The 22,144-nt window shown below is 41.5% G+C and overlaps 1 protein-coding gene across 10 annotated transcripts in view; it reads left to right on the top strand.

Moving 5' to 3' along the window:
* PIK3CB (phosphatidylinositol-4,5-bisphosphate 3-kinase catalytic subunit beta) overlaps positions 1–21,127 on the top strand; it is an 89,289-nt gene extending 68,162 nt beyond the window's left edge. For 9 of the 10 annotated variants that reach the window (XM_018924529.3, XM_018924527.3, XM_050978140.1 and 6 more), the window contains 12 exons: positions 162–350; positions 4,927–5,048; positions 5,924–6,067; positions 7,024–7,123; positions 9,328–9,506; positions 10,153–10,262; positions 10,567–10,645; positions 16,092–16,259; positions 16,680–16,803; positions 17,894–18,039; positions 18,858–18,990; positions 19,485–21,127. In XM_018924529.3, the coding sequence (XP_018780074.1) occupies positions 162–350; positions 4,927–5,048; positions 5,924–6,067; positions 7,024–7,123; positions 9,328–9,506; positions 10,153–10,262; positions 10,567–10,645; positions 16,092–16,259; positions 16,680–16,803; positions 17,894–18,039; positions 18,858–18,990; positions 19,485–19,622 (1,632 nt within the window). In that variant the 3' untranslated portion in view covers positions 19,623–21,127. Of the gene's footprint in view, positions 1–161; positions 351–4,926; positions 5,049–5,923; positions 6,068–7,023; positions 7,124–9,327; positions 9,507–10,152; positions 10,263–10,566; positions 10,646–16,091; positions 16,260–16,679; positions 16,804–17,893; positions 18,040–18,741; positions 18,991–19,484 lie in introns of all 10 variants that reach the window. The other variant, XR_007778275.1, reaches the window with a different exon arrangement.
* The last annotated feature ends 1,017 nt before the right edge of the window (positions 21,128–22,144 follow it).

Below are 22,144 nucleotides of genomic sequence, written 5' to 3'. Positions count from 1 at the left end.
AGGGTCTACAGTAAGGAATCTGAAAGAAAGGCACAGAGGTCATTTCCTTGTGTTTCATGAGTTTTTATCTGATGTTCTTTCTGCTGCAGGGTTGCTGGTATTTGAGGTACTGTACCAGACTCTTACTGGATTTATCACATTATACATGTCTCATTTCCTAGGGTCGAGGTGGTAAGAAGTTTTATGTTGTGCTAAAAGATATAATGGAAAGAGATCCTTTGTCTCAGCTTTGTGAAAATGAAATGGATCTCATTTGGACTTTGCGATATGACTGTCGTGAAAATTTCCCACAATCGTTGCCAAAACTGCTGCTCTCTTTAAAGTGGAACAAACTTGAAGACGTTGCTCAGGTAAGGGAAAAGACAACATGGGTGGGGCAAGAAGCTTCAATTAAATCGTCAGAAAATAGGATTTCTTTCCCAAGTGTAGCCGGTTTGAAATGGTGCTGTTGTGCAAGCTGGAGCTCAGTGTCTAACTTCTGCAGCCTGGACACGTAAAGAACTTATTCTCTCAAAAAAAGCTCCATAAACCAAAACCAAAATGCATTTCAGGGGTCCTCTGAATGACAAGAAAAGCACGGTGGATATTTATACAGGATGATGTTAAAACCTTGTGCTCAAATTTGATGCTAAAAGCAAGAATTTCCCAGACTCATCCAGTGCAGCCCCGTGCTCCAGCACAGTCAGCCTGAGCTGGGCTGTGTCCAGCTGAGTTGGGAGTACCTCCACCAGTGGAGACTCCACAGGCTCTGGGCAAAAAAGTCAGTGCTTGACCACCCTCACAGCAAGAATGTTTTTTATAAGGCTATTCCTAAAAAAAACCCTTTGTAAATCAAGATCTGAAATAAAACTTCTTGTGAAAACCGTTAAGCTGCTCAAATATGATAAAATCCCGATCTCAGACCGGGTAATTAAAACTCACCAAGGCAGACAGATGGCTTTTCAAAGAGATGTGAGACCCACCAGTGCTACAAAACACATCATTCTCATCTTGTCTCTTTGACCAAATAGTCTCTTTAAAGTAACTTTTAAGGACATGAGGCTGGTGCTGTGATACAAGGTACATTTTCAGTAAAATTGATTCATTTGTTTGCTGCACAGATGTGCAAGGTTCTTTTATTGCACTGTAATGAAGTTGGTATTGCTGCCTTTTTCTGTATTTACCCAAATAGAATCCAACTCTTCGGGCACTTTCTGAGAATAGTTTGAACTTCATTACAGGAAAAATTATATGAGCTCATAGTAAGACCATCCCTTCTTGATAGACTGGTTTTAAAAGTAATAAAGTAACAGGTTTCTGGATTGGAATTGAAATGTTTTAGTCATATTGTGCACAGTGAAGTTTGAGCCAGACTATGGAATCTGGCCCAAGTTACCAAGCACTGGTGTTGTTCTGGTCTTCTGACAGAATTCAGATATAAATGATGCTCATCCTCTTGCAGACCACTACACTGAGATAATGTTCATGTCATTCCCCAAGTCTCATTTTAAACATTTTCAACTACCTTTTTTGATATTTATAAACTTGGAGCTAAAAAGCATTTGCTGTGAAGGATTATGAGTGATGGTAGAAAACTCTATTGCCCCTTAGTATTCTGACCTTCACCTGTTGCAAGCTAAGTGTTCTTGGAAGAAAAGGCAGATTTCCACTCCATGAAAATCCATCTTCTGCCTATCCATTATATGATTTTTGTGATTATCCAGTCAGGCTCTTCGTGTGCTTCAGCAGAGAGTTCATTTTCTGCTACAGCCTTCCTCCCAGCTAGATGTGTAAGTTCTGTGAACTTCTGAAAATAAATGGAATTTCATCCCAGCTCCTTTTCTGTGCCATGAACACTGTTCTAACAAAATGGAGCACCCACACATTCCTTGCTCACTTGTGTTCTTTCATGTGCAAGAATCTCATACCTTAGTAGTTCCACTACTTCAGAATTTATTGTTCATTATTAAAAGTTATCTGGAAATCAAAACTGTAGAAGTACAAGCAGGCAGTTGTTTGCACCTTAAAATATGTGAAGGGAAAGGCATTCTGAGTTCTGGGGCTTTAAAATATGGCCCGTGGTGGCAGTTTTGAAAACTTACTTGGAGTATGGATATTAGCTGACAGCTCAAACTCCTTTACATTTGGAAACATTAAATATTATATTTGCATGAAACTTTTTATTTAAACAGATGGCTGAAAATATGTTGTTGTCTTGTTACTGTGTACTTTCTGGAAGGAATATAGTATTTATATTTGCATATCTATAGACAATAGTGCAGTTTATATCATAGTATTGGTTTTGGCACCGTGGAAGGTCTCTCTGAAAAATGAGATCTTATCTTAAACATGCAGAATATTTCTGTAGTACATAGACATGTCAGTACTCCTAATGATTTACCTTTTCAGGTAAGGCAAGGAATTTTAGGAATTCCAAAATGATCAGGATAAATAATTTACTTCCCATTCAAATTAAATACTTGCTGTACTAGCTGTAGTTGTCTGCTACAATGTGCTGTTATACCAAAAGTTGTTTTAATGCCCATTTTTAGATGTATTCAGTAGGTCTTGACACTTCAAGAAACCCCTAACACAATACAACAAAACAACAAAACTCAAAGAAGCAATCAAACATTAGCTGTTTATAAGAAAAAGCAATCAAACACCAGCTGTTTGTAAGCAAATGGACTTAATAACTATATTCCTGTTTTTATTAATGCAGCTTAAAAATAGTAAGGCTCTTTTAGAAATGGAATCTGTCATATTTGATTGTAGATTATCTTTAATCTGTTAGTTCAGTGGTCCCTGAAGTTATGTTCAGTGGATTCAAGCAGCTTTCCTGAATTATTTACCATTCTTTACCAAGCCCTGGCTGGATTTGCAGGATCTTAGCAGAATGGTTGCACTGAAAGATTGCTCTTCCTGCTGCCATAACCTCCCTGCTCAGCAGAGTAGTGGGGTGGCAGAACTTGCTACGAGAATTTTCAGGCAGTGTTTATTCTCAAAGCAGAATTAAAACAAAAAAATAATTTTTTTTTTTTTAAATCCACTTTCTTTCAGTGAAGTGACACCATCATTAAAGAGAAGTAGAGAAAGGACAACTGAAATACTGGAAATAATTGGAATAAAAATACTGGCCTGTGCTTAATTGTACTGACTCATACAGTCTTCTTAGGGAAGAAATTGTGGTTATTTCTTTTCAGAAGAAAATATTGATACACCAAGGCCAAATTCAGGTTTTCTCTGAAACATGCATTGTTCATTCTCATTGTAACCACCTGTGCAGTGTTTTCAGCAAAGGGAGGAGCTCTGTATTTTCAGATCTTCTTCCCAGTAAATGTACACGCTATGGACCATGACCTTCACTGCCTGATGTCTGAGGCATGTGAGGCCATGTGAGCTCATCTTTTCAGACTATTTGTTTCTCCATTTCAATCATTCAGTATTAACAAAATAGCTCTATATTTTTGCTGGTTCTGCACCTGATTTGCAGTAGATTCTGTAGAAATTCTGATAGTTTTGTTTTGGAGTCTGACTGCTGACAAGCAGAGCTGCTGTTTGCATTTTCAGTGTCTGCCTTGTGTATTAAATATGTGCTCAGGGTTATATTGCCTGCAGAGTTTCAGTGCCAGTGCTCCTGCTATGGAAATGTTGGTGGCTGCAGTCAGGACTGGCATCACTGATCCTTCCTGGGTCAGTGGATTTTTGAGTGTATTTTTCTGTGGGAATATGACATCTATGTTTAAAACAGCTTTAGGTTTACTTTACATCTTGTGTGCATACCTGTATTTGTCCATGCCGTAGCTGGTCCTTTCCTCCACTTGTGGAGTTTCAGCACAGCCCTGGCTTTGTGATGTGATTCATTCCTCTTTCTTGCCTTCTGGATTTCACAAAAATGATGACTCAGTTCAGAATCTGCCCCCAAGGTGTATAAAAGGTGTTATGAACATGCCTGTTAAATGTGGGCTGAGAATGTGAACTCGTGTTTGTCCTGCTGGAACTGGAAGCAGGAGTTTATGGGTGACAGAGAAGAAATAAAGTTTTTTCACTGCTGAAACAAAAAACATGATCTTCTTAATTATTCAGCTTTTATAAGTTGCTATTGAAATATAAAATAACCTGTGTTGTCTAATTTGTAGGGAATGGTATTATTATCATGACTTGTTCCTACAGAAACATCTTGTGCTGTGGATACACTGAATTTATACTAATATGCATTTATATTAATGTGCATGAAAGTGTTTATTTGCATCTATAGTGCCCTCTTTCAGTGATACAACTCTATACATATTGCTCTCAGCAGGTAGCTGTGAGCTTCATAACAAGGCAATAAAATCAGTTTATTTTGTGAGGCCCCTAAATGTCATTTTTTGGTAGTCCAAAGTTGTGCATCACTGTATTCTGTAATTTTTTTTCCAGCACATTACTGCATCAATCTAGAGATTCTTTATTTGTTTTAATATCTAACCTGGCTCTTTTTCTTTTTTTTCAATTTAAGCTCATTATTATTCACAGTGAATGTTCAAAAAAGCTCCATCAGTTGAGATCGTCAAATATTTTTGGTAAAGATAGCTCTCTCTCAACAAAACCCTTTTTTTTTATCCTTAGTAGAGAATTTCACTGTTAGCAAAATAATTATATATTTATGAGAGCCCTTACAAAACATTTATTTTAGTGAATTTCTGTTTTAAACCATACATATCTGGTGTTGCCTAATTTTTGTTTACTGTGCATTATGTCTACATGTGAAGAAATGGGTTTTTCAGACTAAAAATAATCTGCATCATTTTAAAGAGGAAGAAACATAATCAGAAGTGGGCCCAGTTACCCCAAATTCTTTTTCTCCCCCCATCCCATGCTAGCTGGTCACCATCACTGTTCATTTGAGTGCCTTTATGAGCAGTGAGACCCACCTGTGTCCTGACCTGTCACCTTTTTTTTGAACAGCTCCAGGCCCTCCTGCAGATCTGGCCCAAGCTGCTGCCCAGGGAGGCTTTGGAGCTGCTGGATTTCAACTACCCCGACCAGTATGTCAGGGAATATGCAGTGGGCTGTTTGAGGCAGATGAGGTAGGTGAGGGTTTCTGGGGTGCCAGACTTCATTCTTTTTGCTCACAGGACAAAAGAGCCCCAAGAGGAAAGAGCTGAACACACTGCCTGCTGTGAATAGGCGGCCAAATAAAACAGTCTGATTTCTGGGTAGGCTCACTGGTGGCTGAATAAAACCACCTTATTCTGACACCTTGTAGGAAATGATGATTATATTCCATGTTGCAAGAGAACACCAGTGTACCTTTGTTCCAGAGAGGACTGGGTGTTCATCCCTTTCTTGGGCAAGGGGAGCTAGAATCTCTGAGAGTTTTAATAACAAAGGGAGAAATATTCCTGGAGTCAAGTACTGTAACACCTGGCACCCAGCCACCTCCACTCTGCTGTACCATTTAATAGGAATGTGAGCTGCAGCATGCAATAAATAATCAGAGAATTACTGATTTGAGTTCTTCATTCTCTGCAGTTCTTCCCTTACTGCATTTCATTTGCTCTTCTCTGTAACCTAGGGCAGGACTTGTGTAACGTTATCATTACTGCACATTTCCTGTCCTTGAATTCTGAAGTCTCTGTGGTGAATAGTTTAGTGAGTAATTTTTAATGGTCAAGGATAGACATTTGGCATAAAAAAAAATAATTATTTGGACTTCTTTCGAATCCAAACAAGAAATTTGGCTGCTTAGAATTCTATCCCAAGAATGCAGCTGGAATTACTTCCATCTGGAAGTTGCACTAAGCTGTGTTTTGTCCTTCTTTGTGTGATGGAAAAAATGGGACACACTCTTGGTATTGAACCAAATCCTGTAACTCTTGGGTTGGTCATATGCGCCTGAATTTCTGAAATACCACTATTCTAGCTACTCTCTTACTAACTGCTTTTATGTACCTCATTCTAGTGATGAAGAGCTCTCCCAGTATCTTCTCCAACTTGTGCAAGTCCTGAAGTATGAGCCTTTTCTGGATTGTGCACTGTCCAGGTTTCTCCTGGAAAGAGCACTTGGCAATCGGAGAATAGGACAGATGTTGTTCTGGCACCTGAGGTAGGAGATTTCCCTTTCATCTTTCTGAGACTATTGAGCCTGATTGGGCTTTCAAATATGATTTCTTGAGGATTTTTCTAAATGAGCCATTATCATAATGCCCACAACTCCATTTAATTATTTTTGGCATCTATGGATCAGACCTCTCATTAAAAATAAATTAGAATGGTCTGTAATCTACCCTTGGATGAAAGTATTCCAAACTGCATTCAGCTCTGACTACCTGATGAGTTAGGTTTGTAAATACTCCAGTGTTTGTTTTGGCTGTGGGTGCAGTAAAAGCATAATATTTATATCTCACAGTTGGGAAAAATTATTGTTGTTGCAAGTCTAACAGAAAGTAAAAGCTTTTCTATGAATTCTTGCTACTTTTGATGAGCAGTTTCATGAATGGCAAAAGCCTTGTAGAATGGAGTGGAATAGGTTGGATAGGTTGATTCTGTCTTTAGAACACAATTAATTTAAATATTTCTAGCTAAAAGGAGAAAGTGTTACATGAAGATGTTTTGGAGGATAATTGGCTCTGATACAAAGTTCAGTGGTTTGTTTCAAAGTGTTCTCATTCAGGCAAATTGGGCTTTTCCCTTACAAAGGCTGGAGAATGTGTGGTTTAAAGTCAGCCCTTCAATGACTTCTCAGAGCTGCTCTGAATGAAAGGGGGTCCTGAAACAGGTATTCAGTCACCACCTCTTGGCATGAGCCCTGCTGCCTCCAGAGCAGTCCTGGGCTGGAAACAAGGAGCCTGCATCCAAACTGGCCTGTGCTCGTTGTCTGCAGCACAGAGGGCTTCCAGCATCTCACCGGAAACCTGGCTTGTTCCAGCTACATGACCATCAGATGTTTTAATGTTTGATGCGACCATGAGGGGTTTTACTGTTTGTTATGGGTTTTTGAGTGGCTGGAAGGATGCAGTTGTGTGGATGCTGTGCTCTGCTGAGCAGCTTTTCCCGCGGCAGGTCGGAGGTTCACATCCCCGCCGTGTCGGTGCAGTTCGGCCTGATCCTGGAGGCTTACTGCAGGGGCAGCGTGGCTCACATGAAGGTGCTGGCTAAACAGGTAGGGACTGCCCTTGCCCTTGCCCTTGCCCTTGCCTTCATCCTGACCTATCCAAACCTGCAACTCCCATCCTTACTCCATTGCTCCTGGGGGATATTAGCTGCCTTGACGAAGCTGGGCAGTGCAGAGGAGGAGGTGTGACTGAGACAGGGAATTAAAAGGGCTGAGTGAGGGAGCAGCCTCCATGGCACAGAAGGCAGCCAGGGCTGTGGGGCCTCAGGGAGAGACACCTTCAGCACTGTCTGTGTATTCTGGACACAAGAGACTCTGGATTGACTGAAGAAGAGCTTCTGTGCATTTCAAGTTTTTCACCCTGTAAGGGTAGCTTATTCTAAATTTTACTTAGATTACTCCAGGACTACTTCCTGCAGCTTTTGTTAAGAGGTGTTGCAAATGACCCAAATACTCATTTTAGTGTTAATATAGGTCTTTCATTTACACACACACATGCACACACAAAAAGAGAGAACAAAGGAGAGATATGTTTGCTTTTAAATACCCTAATAAGTATGAGAGGTTTGCCTTTGAAAGCACTAATAATTGTATCACCAGATCATTAAGAGACACTCACAAATCATGTTTGAAGTCTCTAATGTGGTTTTAGTGAGTTAATTTAGATTGTGATCTTGAAAATATTTGAAAATTCGTCTCTCTTTGGAGTTGAAGGATTTATAGTATCAGGCCACAGAGATTCAGTCAGTGGATCAGTAGCTGATGGTGGTGTTTTTCTGCATTGAAACTGCTTTGGGAGCATTTGGAACAGGGATGTTCTGTTGTGATCTTTATTGCTGCAGCTCACAGGACGTGGAAAAGAGCATCTCTGCCATGTGTGCTCGCTAGCATTGTCAAAATCATGAAAAGAGTAGGTGGTGAAATGCTTTAAGCAATAGATGTAAGGTCAGTAAAGTTTTTGTGCACTTTACAGGAAGCAAATGTCAGTACAATCAAAGAAGGGGCAAAAAAATTCCCAACTGTGCAAACACGGAAGAAATTCAAAGTAGAAATACTTCAAAAAGTTCCTGTTTGTACAACACAGGTTCCATTTTGTTCCCTTGTCACTGATGTTTGTACAGCTCCTAGAATAGTGGAAAAGCAGAGCCCTTTTGGTTTTGACAGATGGCTGACCTGGCAGCTCTCCACTGCCCAGTTTTATAATCAAACTCCATACAATTTCCACAGCATCCTGCCTGGCAGGGTTCAAGCTGTGGGAGGGGTGAGTTTTGACTCAGCACCTTGTAAGTCAGGCTGAAGCTTCCTTATATAGAAAAGAGCTTTCATAATTGTTAGATTGCTGCTGTTTGCTACAGAATCTGTGTATTGCTCAGCATCTTACTGGTGCAAGCACAGTGATTGTTAGAAGAGCTATTTGGTCAAAAACTTGGTTAGATGTAGAAGATGTATTTGCTGTAGGTGCTATTTTGTCAAAGGGCTCTGCTCTGTCAGTATTACGCATTTACAACACCAATTTCCTTAGAGATTTTGGAACAGTAAAAAACTTTGCAAAACAGAAGGGAAAAAAGGAGTTAAGTCCACCTGTATTATTGCAAATAATTGCCTTGACTTTTTACACACTTCTAAGGTAAAAACTTAGCTTAGTTGAGATGCTATGATTTTAAACACCTTAGCCAATTCAAGCTTTTGTGTTCTGCCTGATTTCAACAGGATTTTAATGACACACATTTAAGACTTTGTTCTGTGAAAATTGTCACATGCAAGTGGTCACATGGCCATTCCTTGTTGGATGCAACTTAATGTGAACAATGAAGTATCTGCATCCACAGCTCATCTCTAGCAATGTCTCAGTTTGTTAGAGTATGAAATAATCAGTATTTCTGTTACTTCTGTATGCCCAGGGGGCACCTCTGTTATGTGCTTTGTTGAAATAGGGAACTAAAAATTGTACTTTGAAGAAGGAATTTGTGTTAATGTGTCATACATTAAAACGCCTCATTCATTTTTTTGGAAATGTTAAGTCATGCTTTTAAAAGTGACTCAGAGCTTAGGAGCTTTCATCTCATCAGTGTCTCTGTTAATTATGAAAATGGTATTTCTGAAACATGAGCAACTTAATTTCCATCCATTATTTCCATTTTTAAAAAGTTGTAGAATTATTTAATACTTGGTTTTGTTGTGAAAGGGGATTTCACATTATCTTACATCTCAAATAAAAGCAATAACTCTTAATGATGAAATATCTCTTTCAGGTGGAAGCCCTCAATAAAATGAAGACTTTAAATAGTCTAATTAAGCTGAATGCCATGAAACAAAGCAAAGCAAAAGGCAAAGATGCAATGCATACGTGTTTGAAACAAAATGCTTACAGAGAAGCACTTTCTGACCTCCAGTCTCCTCTGAATCCTTCTGTTATACTCTCAGAGCTGCAGTAAGTAAAGAATGAGCACAATTTCACCACAGCTTTGCATGGAAACAGTAAAGCAGGAACACATTTGTGTCTGAACTTCTCTGGCTGCATTGTTCAGGACTTGCTGCCACAGGGAACTTGTCCTGTAGTGACAGAAGCTCTGCTGGGCATCTTCTGAGTTTAAGGTATCAGTTAAGTTAGAAGACTTTTGTGATCCACCATGAAACTTAATAATACTGTCTTAGTCAATGCATTACCATGGCTACACATATTTAAATGTAAGCCTAAAAGTGAATTCGACTGCATTCCTGGCTTCTGTTTTTACAATAAGCACAAAAGCTGCTAAAACTTTCCACAGCACTTAAATATAAAGTCTAAAAATTATTGGGGAAGGATATAAAGAAAACTATTTTCTCTGAAAATGAGGGTGCTTGATTTAAGAAGTAGAGATACATTCACCAGTCAGTATCAAATACATTCCACATGTAACAAATGCCTTCATAGCTTGGTGAGTGCTCAGGACATAGCAGCAGAATGAAAGCAGACAGAGCATTTAAGTACTTCCAGACTGGAAGTCTACCTGTTCTCTTATGTTCTGAACCATGTTTAGATCTCTTCAGGTAAATTATTCCTATTTGACTAAGACTTCTGTCATGTTTCCTTCCAGTGTTGAGAAGTGTAGATATATGGATTCTAAAATGAAGCCTCTCTGGATAGTGTACAACAACAAAATGTTTGGAGGAGATCTTGTAGGGATCATCTTTAAAAATGGTGATGGTAAGCAATGCTAGAAACTTTCCATTTTTCCTTTTCCTTCTTCACTGGCATATTTGCACTTGAGTCATTTGGTGTTATTCTGTATTGCCATCATGTAAACATGGCTTACTCTGACATCAGTAAACACATTAAGCATCTTCTGACTGAGTTTCCAAGCACGGACCCTGCCAGTCAGGATGTAATTATGATTGATACCACTTTAACCCTTAGGCCGAGTGAGTATTTTTAGATCCCTTTTTCTGAAGGCCTTGGGAACTGGAGGAAGTGTGAGGAGCTGAAGCAGTGGTGTCACCTCTCATTGCAGATCTCCGGCAGGACATGCTGACGCTGCAGATTCTGCGCTTGATGGACATTCTGTGGAAGGAGGCTGGCCTGGATCTCCGGTAAGGAGCTCCTGAGGGCTGCTTGCTTTGGATGGAGGGGCTGCTTTGAGAAAGAAAGCTTTCCTTGTTAGAGCACTTTCCCCACTGTCCTTGTTCTACACATCTGTTGGGGTGCCCAGAGGTTCCAGCAGTGAGGACCAAGGGGAGCAGGCTGTGGGGAGCGTTACCTCCCTCCTTCCTGCTGGGAGCAGAGCTCTCACTGCTGCTCACACCAGCACTAACAGCCACTGGGTACATCTGCAACTCTGAAGTCACTTCCTCTTATTGGTAAAACACTGCTTGGAAACCAGAAGGCATTTTTCCAGCCAGAAATATCTTTCCATCTTCCAAAGTCTCTTGTGAAGTAGCTTTCTTGCTTTTGTATCCTTGGTAAGGTAAACGTGATTTCTTTGAATGAATACTGGAGTATTCCTAAGAGCAACAGTATCAGTCATTGCTCAGTGTTACCACACAACCCTCTAGTACCTGGGAAGCCTTTCCAGCCAAATTTATGAACCAGTTTTAGGTAACATAATTCACAAATTCTAATTGCACTGTAGGAAAGTAGTCCTAAGGAGGGTATCATATTATTACAAACCATTTTTAGCCATAAATTAAATTTTGTATGCCTGTTTCAAGAGCTGTAATCCTCTCTGTTTAAGTTTTGTTTACAAGTCTAGAAGTACTTATTTAAATATTGCCTGAAGTACTTAGATTCTTGGAGCTCTTTTAAAATTTTTATGGTTCAAGTATAGTAGTGGGAACTACATAAGGCACATAACATCAGCACAGGTAAGTAAAATGATCAACTTGTTACTTAGAATGCTTAAGGAAAGGTGGAAATGTGAATTACAATTTGTTTCTGGAAAGATGTAGTTGTGATGAGATGGTGGAGTGTGTGTGAAGTTGAACACTGACTTGAGGAAACCTTAGGTCATTTATGTCATTATAAATTGACTTTGAGGGGGCTGATCCAGCATTTGGGGGCAAGGACAGCCTCTGGCAGCTGTGGAATCCCAGATGAGGTTTTCCTCAGTAGCTGCCTTCCCAGAAGCTGTTTGTGATTCCAGCCTGGGCCACACACCATGCCTAGCAAACAGGAATAGTGATGAGAGTCGTCAAATATGCTTTTCCTGACTAAGCCTTTTTTTTTTAAACGCAACAAAGGAAAACAAAAAAGTAGCTCTGATGTCCAAGATTTTTCTTAAATCTCTGTGAAGAAAAAAAAGTAAAAAGGGGAAGTTCCTAGTGAGAATTGAAGTTCTATATTTGGCCTCTTCAATTTGTTTGCTTAACTGGGAGCATCTTCCTTCCATTCATCCTGTCATAGTTACCATTATGAAATTAAATCCTGGGATTGAGGCAGGGTTACAGTTCAGTGTCTGTCCAAGAGATTAATCGGGCACTTGCAAAGAGAAGGCTCTGAAATTACCTTCCTTGAGAACAGAATTGGCAAAACAGCACTCAGAACACCCAGAGCGGGAGGGCACAGCCAGCAGGGCGAGGCTTTGGCATCTCTGTGTTTATAGCCTGCATCTCTCTCAAGAGCAGACAACTCCAGAATCCATGAGCCATCAGTGGTGGTGTGAGTTCTTTGCCATGTTCGTGAGTCAGGAGTCAGTGGTTACTTTTTGCTTGGGTGAGAAGCGTGGTCTCACCTGAAAAGGTAGTGTCAAAGAGATGGTTTCCTGAAAAACACAGTGCCACATGCCCATACCAAAGAGTGCAGTCCTTGCTTGTTGCCCTGTATCATCCTTAGTTTCCCTGAAGTTATTTCCATTTGTGGATGCACAATGGATTTTGCACTTTTCAACTTTTTTCCACTGTGGAGAGTCTGGTAACTCCATCCAAGTAAAAGCAGGGCTTCAGCTGTGCCAGAAGTGTCAGAGCAGCTCTGGCTGCTGCTGCTCCCCACCAGTCATGCTTTGCCCCAAACAGATTGTCCAGCTTCCATGAGGCATGGATCAAATGGCAGCCAGTGCACCACTGAGCTGGGGACAGGATCAGTTCCCTTCTAATTGCACTGCAGTCCACACTCAGTTCTCTAGCAGTGATTGAAAATGAAACCTAAGCTCATTCTATGTCTAAAGCAATCACAATATTCCCAGTGGGATTGCTCAGCTCTAGAGAGAAATGCCAAATATATATTGATTTTGAGAGCTGAAGGAGGAAAAGTGTTTGCTTGTTTGTTTAACTGCCAACTAATTTGTCTTGGGAGTGACAAACAGGTCAGGGGGTGTATCAGAGGGGACACTTGTGTGCAGGAGGATGGCAGCATGTGCTCCTGTAAGTCCTTCATCCTGGGCTCTCCCTGCGTGGGCACAGCTGAGGAAAGCCTGGAGTGTAGGGTGGATCTGCTCCCAGAACAGGACCAGCACTGAGACAAGCACTGGCACTTAGAGCACTCTGCCTTTGGTCAGTCTACCTCAAACATCATCCAAGTAGCAGAGAGAAATGAACAAAGCAAAAAATATATTTTATAGTTAATCTCCACACCTTAATTTCCAAGACAAACTTGTACCTGAACACTGAGCAGGAAGTAGATGGCCTATTACAAATACATGTCACAGCAGAGGAGCACAACATCTGTCTTCCCAAGGATGCTGTGGGGTCTGTGGGGCTGCACCTCTCAGGAAAATCCTTGTGTCAGAAAGTGTTTGGGCTGCTTCAGCTCTGTTAGAGCATCAAAGTTGTGTTAGTGGAGAAGTGACTAAAGCAACAGCAACATAAAATCATGAATTTGAGGAGTTTGATCTATGCCAAGTCACCTTTGCCATGGTAAATTGTCATAAAAGTATTTAATACTTTATTACTTTTTGACCAGATGCAGGACATTCTCCAAAACATTTTTTGTTTCAGTGCCTGTCTATAGTAGGCTTTCATTTTTGTTTCCCTTACGTGTGTGAGATCTGAGGTTACGTGGCTGTGTATGAATGAAATCAGAGTTCACACACATACTGGAAAATGAATTTGTTACAACTCTTTAACATGTCATCATTTTTAAACTATTGGACCTGAAGTTACAGAGAATGTGTTGATAAATCGCCAGTATTTTGTGTGTGTTTGGAAGGGCACTGGTTTGATGAATTAAACACTTGAAATAAAGAACAGTTTTAAATGAGTGAAGAGAATTTTCTGTCCTACCCAGGATTTCAGTACTGATCTGTCCATGGCTGTTGCTGGCTTTAAAAAGCAGGGAGCATATCCTGCTGACAGACGCTGAAGTCAGAAAGACCAGGATGAGATGGAAAGGGCCCAGAGGATTTGTCCCTAACTTGACTCCTGTCAAACTGTCTCTCTGACAAGGATGTTTTTTCCTGCAGTTGTAAGCACACAGCCCTCCAGGGGCTGCAGGCTTTCATCATTGCCTGCTTTTGAAAGGGAAGTTGTTGGCCATGTGCCCAGCTCAGCCCGAGCGGGGTGGGTTGCGGTGCCGTGGAAGGAGGCCAGGGTGCACTTTAACCTGGCCAGCCTTGGCTGCCATTTGTGCTCTGGTGATAAGGATGGGCAGAGCTTCCCCGTGCCCAGGGGCAATCCCAGCCACCCTCCTGTTCCTGGAGAGCCCTGCTCTGGGGACAGGGCTGGGACTGGGCAGGGCTCAGAACAGAAGCGGGAAGAACATTCCAAGCCTGCACTTCTGCTGTTGTTTTGAAGTTGAGTCCTCTTGCAATACCATGCTGAATCTGGTTTTCAGTGCACTTTATTGCCAGTAGGGAAGAATCCCAGTCTATATCATTACTGCTTATGATGCCTCAGGATTTCAGCTTGTATATTTTTCAGATCCTGCACTGCATCAGTGCATCACTCCAAACTCCACACAGAGTGTTAGTTACTGTCTGCACAGTTTGGTCACACACACAATCCCTCTGGGCCTGAAGCTCAAGGACACTTTACTGTCTCAGGCCCTGAAAGTACAAACAAAAGTGAATTGGGGGAGCAAACTGGGGGTAAATGACTTCAGTACCTGAAGCTGTAATTGCAGAATTAACCCCTGGTATGTAAATGGACCAAACTTACAATTGTCTGAAAAACTGGTGCCCATTGTCCAGCTTGGGTGTAGCCTCTGGGAGGCTGTGACTGCCCAAGGTGTGGCTGTTGAAGGCCTTCAATAAATACCCACTTTATTCTTTAAATCTTGTCTAGCTTCTGTTCTAGGTAGCCCCTCCAAGGCATCACTACTTGGGCCACTTCAGTTGTGTTATCCCTTTGGTGGAGAACTGCTCAGTTCCCTGATAGCTATAAGGCAAAAAAGTTGTGTTTAGTTTTTTAAGGAATTTTATTTCTTTTTCTTCCATGGCTTGGGATAATAGGCTATGTCAGTTAAGAGATGTAGTTATGCTTTGTAGCTATTAAATTTAATATCTTATATTAAAGTTTATATATATATAAAAATATATATATAGTTTCATATATAAATACCAATGACAGCTTCACCAGCAGTAAAGCTTTATATTTATATATATTTTTATACATATATATGTATGTATGTATGTATGTATATATGTGTATATATATATATTTTTATATATATATATGTATGTATGTCTGAAGGTAGTACACACATCAATTTTCATGTCCTGCAGTTGTTTCATACAGCTCTGTAAGTCAGTGAGTGCTGGTCTATACCTTGTGTGTGCAGTGTAGGTTTTTGTTGATATTCCTTCTCTTACCCATGGACCATGACCACAATTGAGATCATATTCTTGGCCTGAGTTGCCTGGCATAAGAGCAGACATCTCAATGCTGAGCTCCCATCTCATGGGGTGTTGCCATTCTCTTTAGCTTTTTAAGCATCTGCAGGGAGGAAATGTATTGGGAAAAGATACACTTACCTATTTATACACATCTCTCCTTGATTGTCATCTTGAACTGCGTCTCACTGTAATGCAGTGACATGGTAGGAGGTATTTTCACTGGTCACAGTGTGTGAATGCACAGGTGTGGTCTGAGATACCAAGCCAGTTAAGAGATGTGTTCCTGTTGTCCATTGGGTTTCTATGCTTCAGTTTAGTGTGAGCTGGAAAATATTCTTTATGTTAATATTAAGAAGGATTTATTGCATTTTTCTTTGAAGTAGGAAGATGGTGAAAAAGGATAAAATCTTCTTTTGCATTTCCAGCAATAATTAATACTGGAGCAGGTCAGGGTCTGTCCGGACAGGAATTCACAAATGCAGGCACAGAGCTCCCTCTGTGGCTCGTCCTGGGAAGTTACAAGAAACTGGGTTCCAGTACAAAGGAAAAACTAGGCTGTTAAAAGTGTCTGTTTTCTTTGCATCTATATACAAATTGGGGAAAATGAACGTTTTAAATGTTTTGCTGGTCTTTAACCTTTACAAGCAATTCCTGTGTATTGCCCCTTGAGAGTTTACTGTTCACATGAGCATTCAGCCATCTCCAAACACTGACTGCGCTAAAGAAGCATTTTGCTGGTTTAGGTTCTGACATGATTCTGTGTTTCCTTGCAGGATATTGCCCTATGGCTGTTTAGCAACTGGAGATCACTCTGGCCTCATTGAGGCTGTTTCTAGCTCAGAAACCATTGCTGACATTCAGTTAAACAGCAGCAACGTTGCTGCAGCTGCTGCCTTCAACAAGGACGCGCTCTTGAACTGGCTGAAGGAATACAATTTAGGGTAATTTCTACACTTATTCTCTCAGCTATAGTATAAGCTACAAAAATCCTCTGAAATTTCTCTGGAGGAAGATGTGGTTTCTTGCTAATTGTTTTTCTAGCATGTCAAATTCTTCCTGAGATTCATGGTACCCTTGGCCCTGGCATTTACAGCATTTTGGCTGTGTGCTGTTGGGTAAGTTATATTAAATTTGGCAGCACAAACAAACCCAAGGAAATGACATGGGTCTCAAGCCTTGATCTTGCCTTCCATACTGCTTGTTCTCCACAGCTACCTTTACACTATTTTTTCTCAAGTAATTCTGGTTTTGCAGCATCCTAATTGACTTCTGGTTTAAACAAGCAAAAATCCTTTTTTGAGGCCAAAGCATGACATGAATTTCATCTGTGTGCACTAATACAATTTTTTCTGTGGTTACAGAGAGGACTTGGATCGAGCCATTGAAGAATTTACTCTGTCTTGTGCTGGCTACTGTGTAGCTACATATGTGCTGGGAATTGGTGACAGACACAGTGACAATATCATGGTCAGGAAAAATGGGCAGGTAAAAAACCTTCTGTAGGCAGAATGCCATTGGTGACCTTGGTGTGCAAGAGTTCTCTTGAGAACTTGTAATTTCTTTGGTGCCATGATGAAAGGAAAGGCACACATGGTTAGAACTGATGTCTGTGGTTCACTGAGGGTTGAAGAGAGCTTCAAGGAAAGGAAATGTAATGGTGGGGGAAGGACAGAGCACAGCCTAGTCCATCAGCAATTCTGTATGGAGAGAGGCTGTTCTGCAGAGCTTTTACAGAACATCCAAGAGGCCTTTTAGTGGTTCAGATTCATTGAATAAAAGTGGTCTTAGGGCATCTTGCAAAAGACCACCCTTAAAAATCCAGGAACTGCATTTTGGAGCAGTGTGGGTTCTCTGAAGTGAGTCTGTGCAGATCAGCCCTGCAGAAATGCTCAGTGCGGAACCCAGCACCAGCACAATACTGTGCACTCAGAACATGGGGGAGCTCCTAGACATCTGCTTTCTTCATTGTTAGCCTGGAATGTAATTTGTCTGATTTAATTTAAATTATTTCCTAGAAAAACAGCAAGGGTTGTAAAAGCTTTACAGCTTTGAGCTTTACAGACATTTGCAGTATTCTTTTTAAGTTTGTACTTCCTGGAAGAAAGCTGGAATGCCCTTAACCTCAATTCTAACGTGGGGAGCTGCCACAGGGTCCTTCAGATTAACTCAGCCCTGCTCCCTTTGCCTCTGTCCTTGTGTGGGAAGGCCTTGGATGTGATGATGTTGAGCCTGTGGGCTCATCCTTGGGCTCATTTTTGTCTGATGCTGCCACCAAGCTGTTTCTTTCTGGCAGCAGCAGCTTAAACCTGAGAGAATCTTTTGCTTCAGTGGTCACTCAGAAGTGTATGGATGTTATTACTGACTTTAAATCTTGAAGTAGTTTAGAACCAAATTCTCCCAAAGGTTGAAACCACAGGTTTTGGAGGGTCACATTAGACATTAGGAGTTAACTGTTCTTGATACCTTCATCCTGTAGAGATATTAGAAAAGTGACACATTTCGCTAGAGAGATTATTTTTCACTTGTTTTTTTTTTTTTTTTTGTTTGTTTGTTTGTTTTGGTTTGGTATTTTTAGCTCTTTCACATAGATTTTGGGCATATTCTTGGAAACTTCAAGTCCAAGTTTGGAATTAAAAGGGAACGGGTACCTTTCATACTCACCTATGATTTCATTCATGTTATTCAACAAGGAAAAACAGGGAACACTGAAAAATTTGGTCGGTGAGTGTTACTTTGATCTATTTGTAATTGAGATAACTTCCAGCATACCAGAATTTACCTGGGGTTGGTTTGCTCATTTGCACTTGTGTGGAAGTGTGCCAGCATGCATTTACAGGGCTATCTACTGATCTCCCTGAGCTGGACTGTCCACAGATGACTTCAGGACCAGAAGCTGCAGCTCTGCAGTTGATCTCCCACAGCAGGAGGTGGCAGGTTCTGCTGGGCTCAACTCTGCCTGCAGCAGCTCTGGGCTCCAGGCAGGGCTGCCAGACTGTTGTTCAAGCACTGCCCTTAGGAAGAGGCTCCCTCCTGCCCTTCCTGTCCATCAGGGCATGTACATCGTGCTGCCCCATGCTGGCCCTGCTTGGATGTTTGGCCATGAGGAGCCACATGCTCGTGATCCACCAGCCCTGGAAGCTGGCTCAGTTTTGAGCATGGAAGGAATTAGAAATGACAGAGATTAGAGGAATTGCAATAGAGCTTTGGCTTCTCCACTGTAGCCCACCCTATAGGATCATCAAGGCTTTTCACCTAATGAATTCTCAGGGAGGTGGGACCATGACTTCTGGCACTTTTGTTATTTCTGAAGAGCAGCTGGTGGTGTTTTGTATGAGGGCTCGCTGGGGAGACATGGGATGTTACTGTGGGAATGCACAAACACGTTCTGCAGGCATCTCTGTCTCTCTGTGCTGTGTTGCACAGTCTGTGTTTGTCAGACAGGTCCCAGATTGCAGATGAGAGTTCCCAGATAAACAGAGAGCAGTTGCAGCCATGTGCAGTGTGTGACTCCCCTGCTGTGCTCCCTGCCCTGTGCCCAGGTTCCGGCAGTACTGTGAGGAAGCCTACCTGATCCTGCGCAAGCACGGCAACCTATTTATTACCCTCTTTGCACTGATGCTGACTGCAGGCCTGCCAGAGCTCACCTCTGTCAAGGACATCCAGTATCTCAAGGTACAGTAAGAGCTACAGCTCAGCAGGACTCAGCATTTTTCCAGGATGTGATTTTTTGATTCCAAGATTAATACATTTTCATTGTTTTTCATTTCAGTGAAGATTTCCGCACAATCCCTGAAGTTTTCTTTTTCAGCTGTGTAGGACAAGGTCTGTAGTCAGGCCTAGTGCTCAGAGGATGAGTTCAGGATCTGTGCATCTTAAATAGAGTAATGTCAGAGGTATTTTACATCTTGGCTCATGCACAAGCCATTGTGCAATTTTACATCTTTGCTCATTTCACCTGGAAAGGTGAAAATTATTTGCTTCGTTCTCTTTCAGTTTTATCTTTACCCAGGAAGATTTAGTATTTAAACCAATTGATGTATTGCTCAATGAGTAGTAAGCAGAAAAAGTGTCAAAGGAGAACAAAACACACTGTGGCTTGTGTTGAAAGGTGAAGGAGGCTTTGCATTTTAAAGTTCCTAACAGTCCTTGTTTCCCTGTTGCCTTAGGACTCTTTGGCCTTAGGGAAGAGTGAGGAAGAAGCACTAAAACAGTTCAAGCAAAAGTTTGATGAAGCTCTGCGGGAAAGTTGGACTACTAAAGTGAACTGGATGGCTCACACTGTCAGAAAGGATTACAGGTCCTAGGAGATCCTGGCATTTGCACTAAGCTGAAGGTTACCTTGACAAGTGTTTGTAAAGGGTTTCTGTGGTATGGACCAACAAAGCTTCAGGAAGCGCTGGGACAGCCCTCTCAGGCACAGGGTGGTTCTTGGGGAGCCCCACACAGGGCCAGCAGTGGGACTGTGATCCTGATGGGTCCCTTCCAGCTCAGCACATTCTGTGATTCTATGAAATGATCCAAACCAAGGAAGGAAACGACAGTGAGAACAAATGGACTGAAATAATTCCTGAGTCTTTTGCACTCTGCTTCTGAATGCTTGATTCCAAGACTGTCTCTACAGTTAGTGATCATCCTGGATAATCAGTTCCTGCTGACTTTGCACGCTGAGAGCTACTAGGCATTTTTAAAAATTCTTTGGTACTTCATGGAGGTGTAAATATTTGGTTTTATACGTTAGGGTAATGTTCTCTAACATATCCTTGGGAGGTTTGAAGACCTCTGGCAGAACTGTTCTTCATTTAAAGTTAGGACTTGAAGAGTAAATTTTTTTTTTTAAATCCTAATCTGGCTAAAAAATGAGCGTATTGTGTATATTTTTCATATGACCTCTGCCCTACTGGCACAGATGCATTGATTCTACTGTAAATAGCAACCATGGTATCACTGTGCTGCAGGGAGCTGCTTCGTGTCTGTGCTGCTGCCGAAGGAAGGCTGGGGCTGTGGAGGGTGGGGGACACCTGACAGATGTGATGCAGCATCCAGATGTTCAGGGTTGCACAGCTTTGTTCCTCTGACTTAACACACAAAAGAAACCTTTCAGAATGAGGAAGGGTAGGCCAATTCCAAACATGCCTGAGAATCCCTTGTTGGTTACAGTCTCCCACTCAGCCTCTGGGGCTTTACTTTCAGCTCCCAGAGAGGCACAGTTTGGTTTGGTTCCAGCAAGAAGCTCTTTCCAGCCTTATACTGAAAATCCTATCTCAGATCAGTCCTTCCCTGTGAAATGTACTGACCTATGTAAGGGATGTTCTCATTAAATATACAACACAAAGTGATTTTTAAAGCACACATACCAAAAACCCCAGCTGGTTGGAGAAGCGAGACTTTATGGGGAAAGATCATTCCACAGGACACCAATGCAGTCACTGATCTTCTCTCTCTATTTATTAAAAGCTTGCAGGAATGTTGCTTTACTGAGATATATATGTTGAAGATGGTTGCTGAAGAAACTGGATTTGTTTTAATTTATTTAGTGAGGTACCAGGCTTTTAGGTGCTTAAATGGAGAGCAAATTTGTTTCGTGCAATAGGGAACTGCTGGTTAAAAGATGTAACAAACTGTTCCTGAACATCAGCAAGAGAGGTTTAACTACTGCCTGTTCTCCAAGGAACACTGGTAGCTCTTGATTCTTGTGGACATTTGAAAGAGAATTAAACAGATATATTTACTTTTTGACTAAACAGTTGTTCTGCATAGAAATGTTGGATGATGTATGAATTTAATTAAAGTAGGTTTTACTTTGTTGAGAGTGTTTTGGTTTTGTTGGTTTGAGGTTTCTGTGTTTATTTTAGAGGTAAAGAACTTACCTGGAGTCAGTGCTGTGAAGGGCATTGATTCTCTTCTCCTCACCCTATGGACTTATCTCTCTGAAAAGACTTCTAGAATATTCTAAAAGTAACAAGTGTTATGTGGGTTGGTTTTGTTGGGTTTAGCACTGTTTTTTTTTAACATACAGCATAGTAGCATTTCAAGTGTGCCATCTCTCGTTTTTAATTATTATTATTTCTATAGCAGATAGCAAGAAAGTTAAAAAGAAACTACATTGCAGGTGACAGCTCTGAAAAAAGTAATGGCATCTTCAGGTAATTCACAGCATGTGACTTTGCATAAGGAGCCCTTCATGGACACCTTCTGTTTTTCTGTGGGACAGAGCACTTGGACATCTCTGGCCTTGCTGAGGGAGACATCAGCTTTTCCAGGACTGTGAGGTGAAGTTGGGGAGTGCCCCTTGGCTGCCTGGGGCTGGTGCGGACGGGCTCTGGCAGGAGAGAGCACAGTGGCATCTCCCTTTCCTTTTATTTCCTTGCCTCCAAGGGCAGCTGGGTTCCTGTGCCACCCCAGGCGTCCTGTGGGACTCAGGCAGGCTCCCCTCTGTGCCTCAGGCTCCCCTCTGCTCCCCTCTGTGCCTCAGGCTCCCCTCTGCTCCTCTGCAGGTGAGAGCCCTGAGCTGCAGGTGCAGGAGCACCTTCCCAGCCTCCAGCACCACCGGGGTACTGCACTGGGTCCAGAGGGGATTTGGGATGGGACTTTAGGGCAGGTTATAAAAGTACTTGAGATGGTGAGAAAATCCCATTGCCTCTGTTCCTTGAGGAATATTTAGAGGTGATTAGGAAATACTGCTCCTGCTCAGTGTTTGTGTTGGTTAATAGCCCTTCAATGGCTGTGTTGTGTTTGCTTGTCTTTACTTTCTCTATGTTTACTCTTGGCAATTAATTAACAAGAATGGGAAAAGAAAGTTAGAGCCGAGTTAAATGGTCTACTTTTG

The sequence above is a fragment of the Serinus canaria genome, chromosome 9, assembly GCF_022539315.1.
Source record: "Serinus canaria isolate serCan28SL12 chromosome 9, serCan2020, whole genome shotgun sequence".
Classification (NCBI taxonomy): domain Eukaryota; kingdom Metazoa; phylum Chordata; class Aves; order Passeriformes; family Fringillidae; genus Serinus; species Serinus canaria.
The sequence above is the reverse complement of the archived record's forward strand: the minus strand, read 5'-3'. Positions and strand labels throughout refer to the sequence as shown.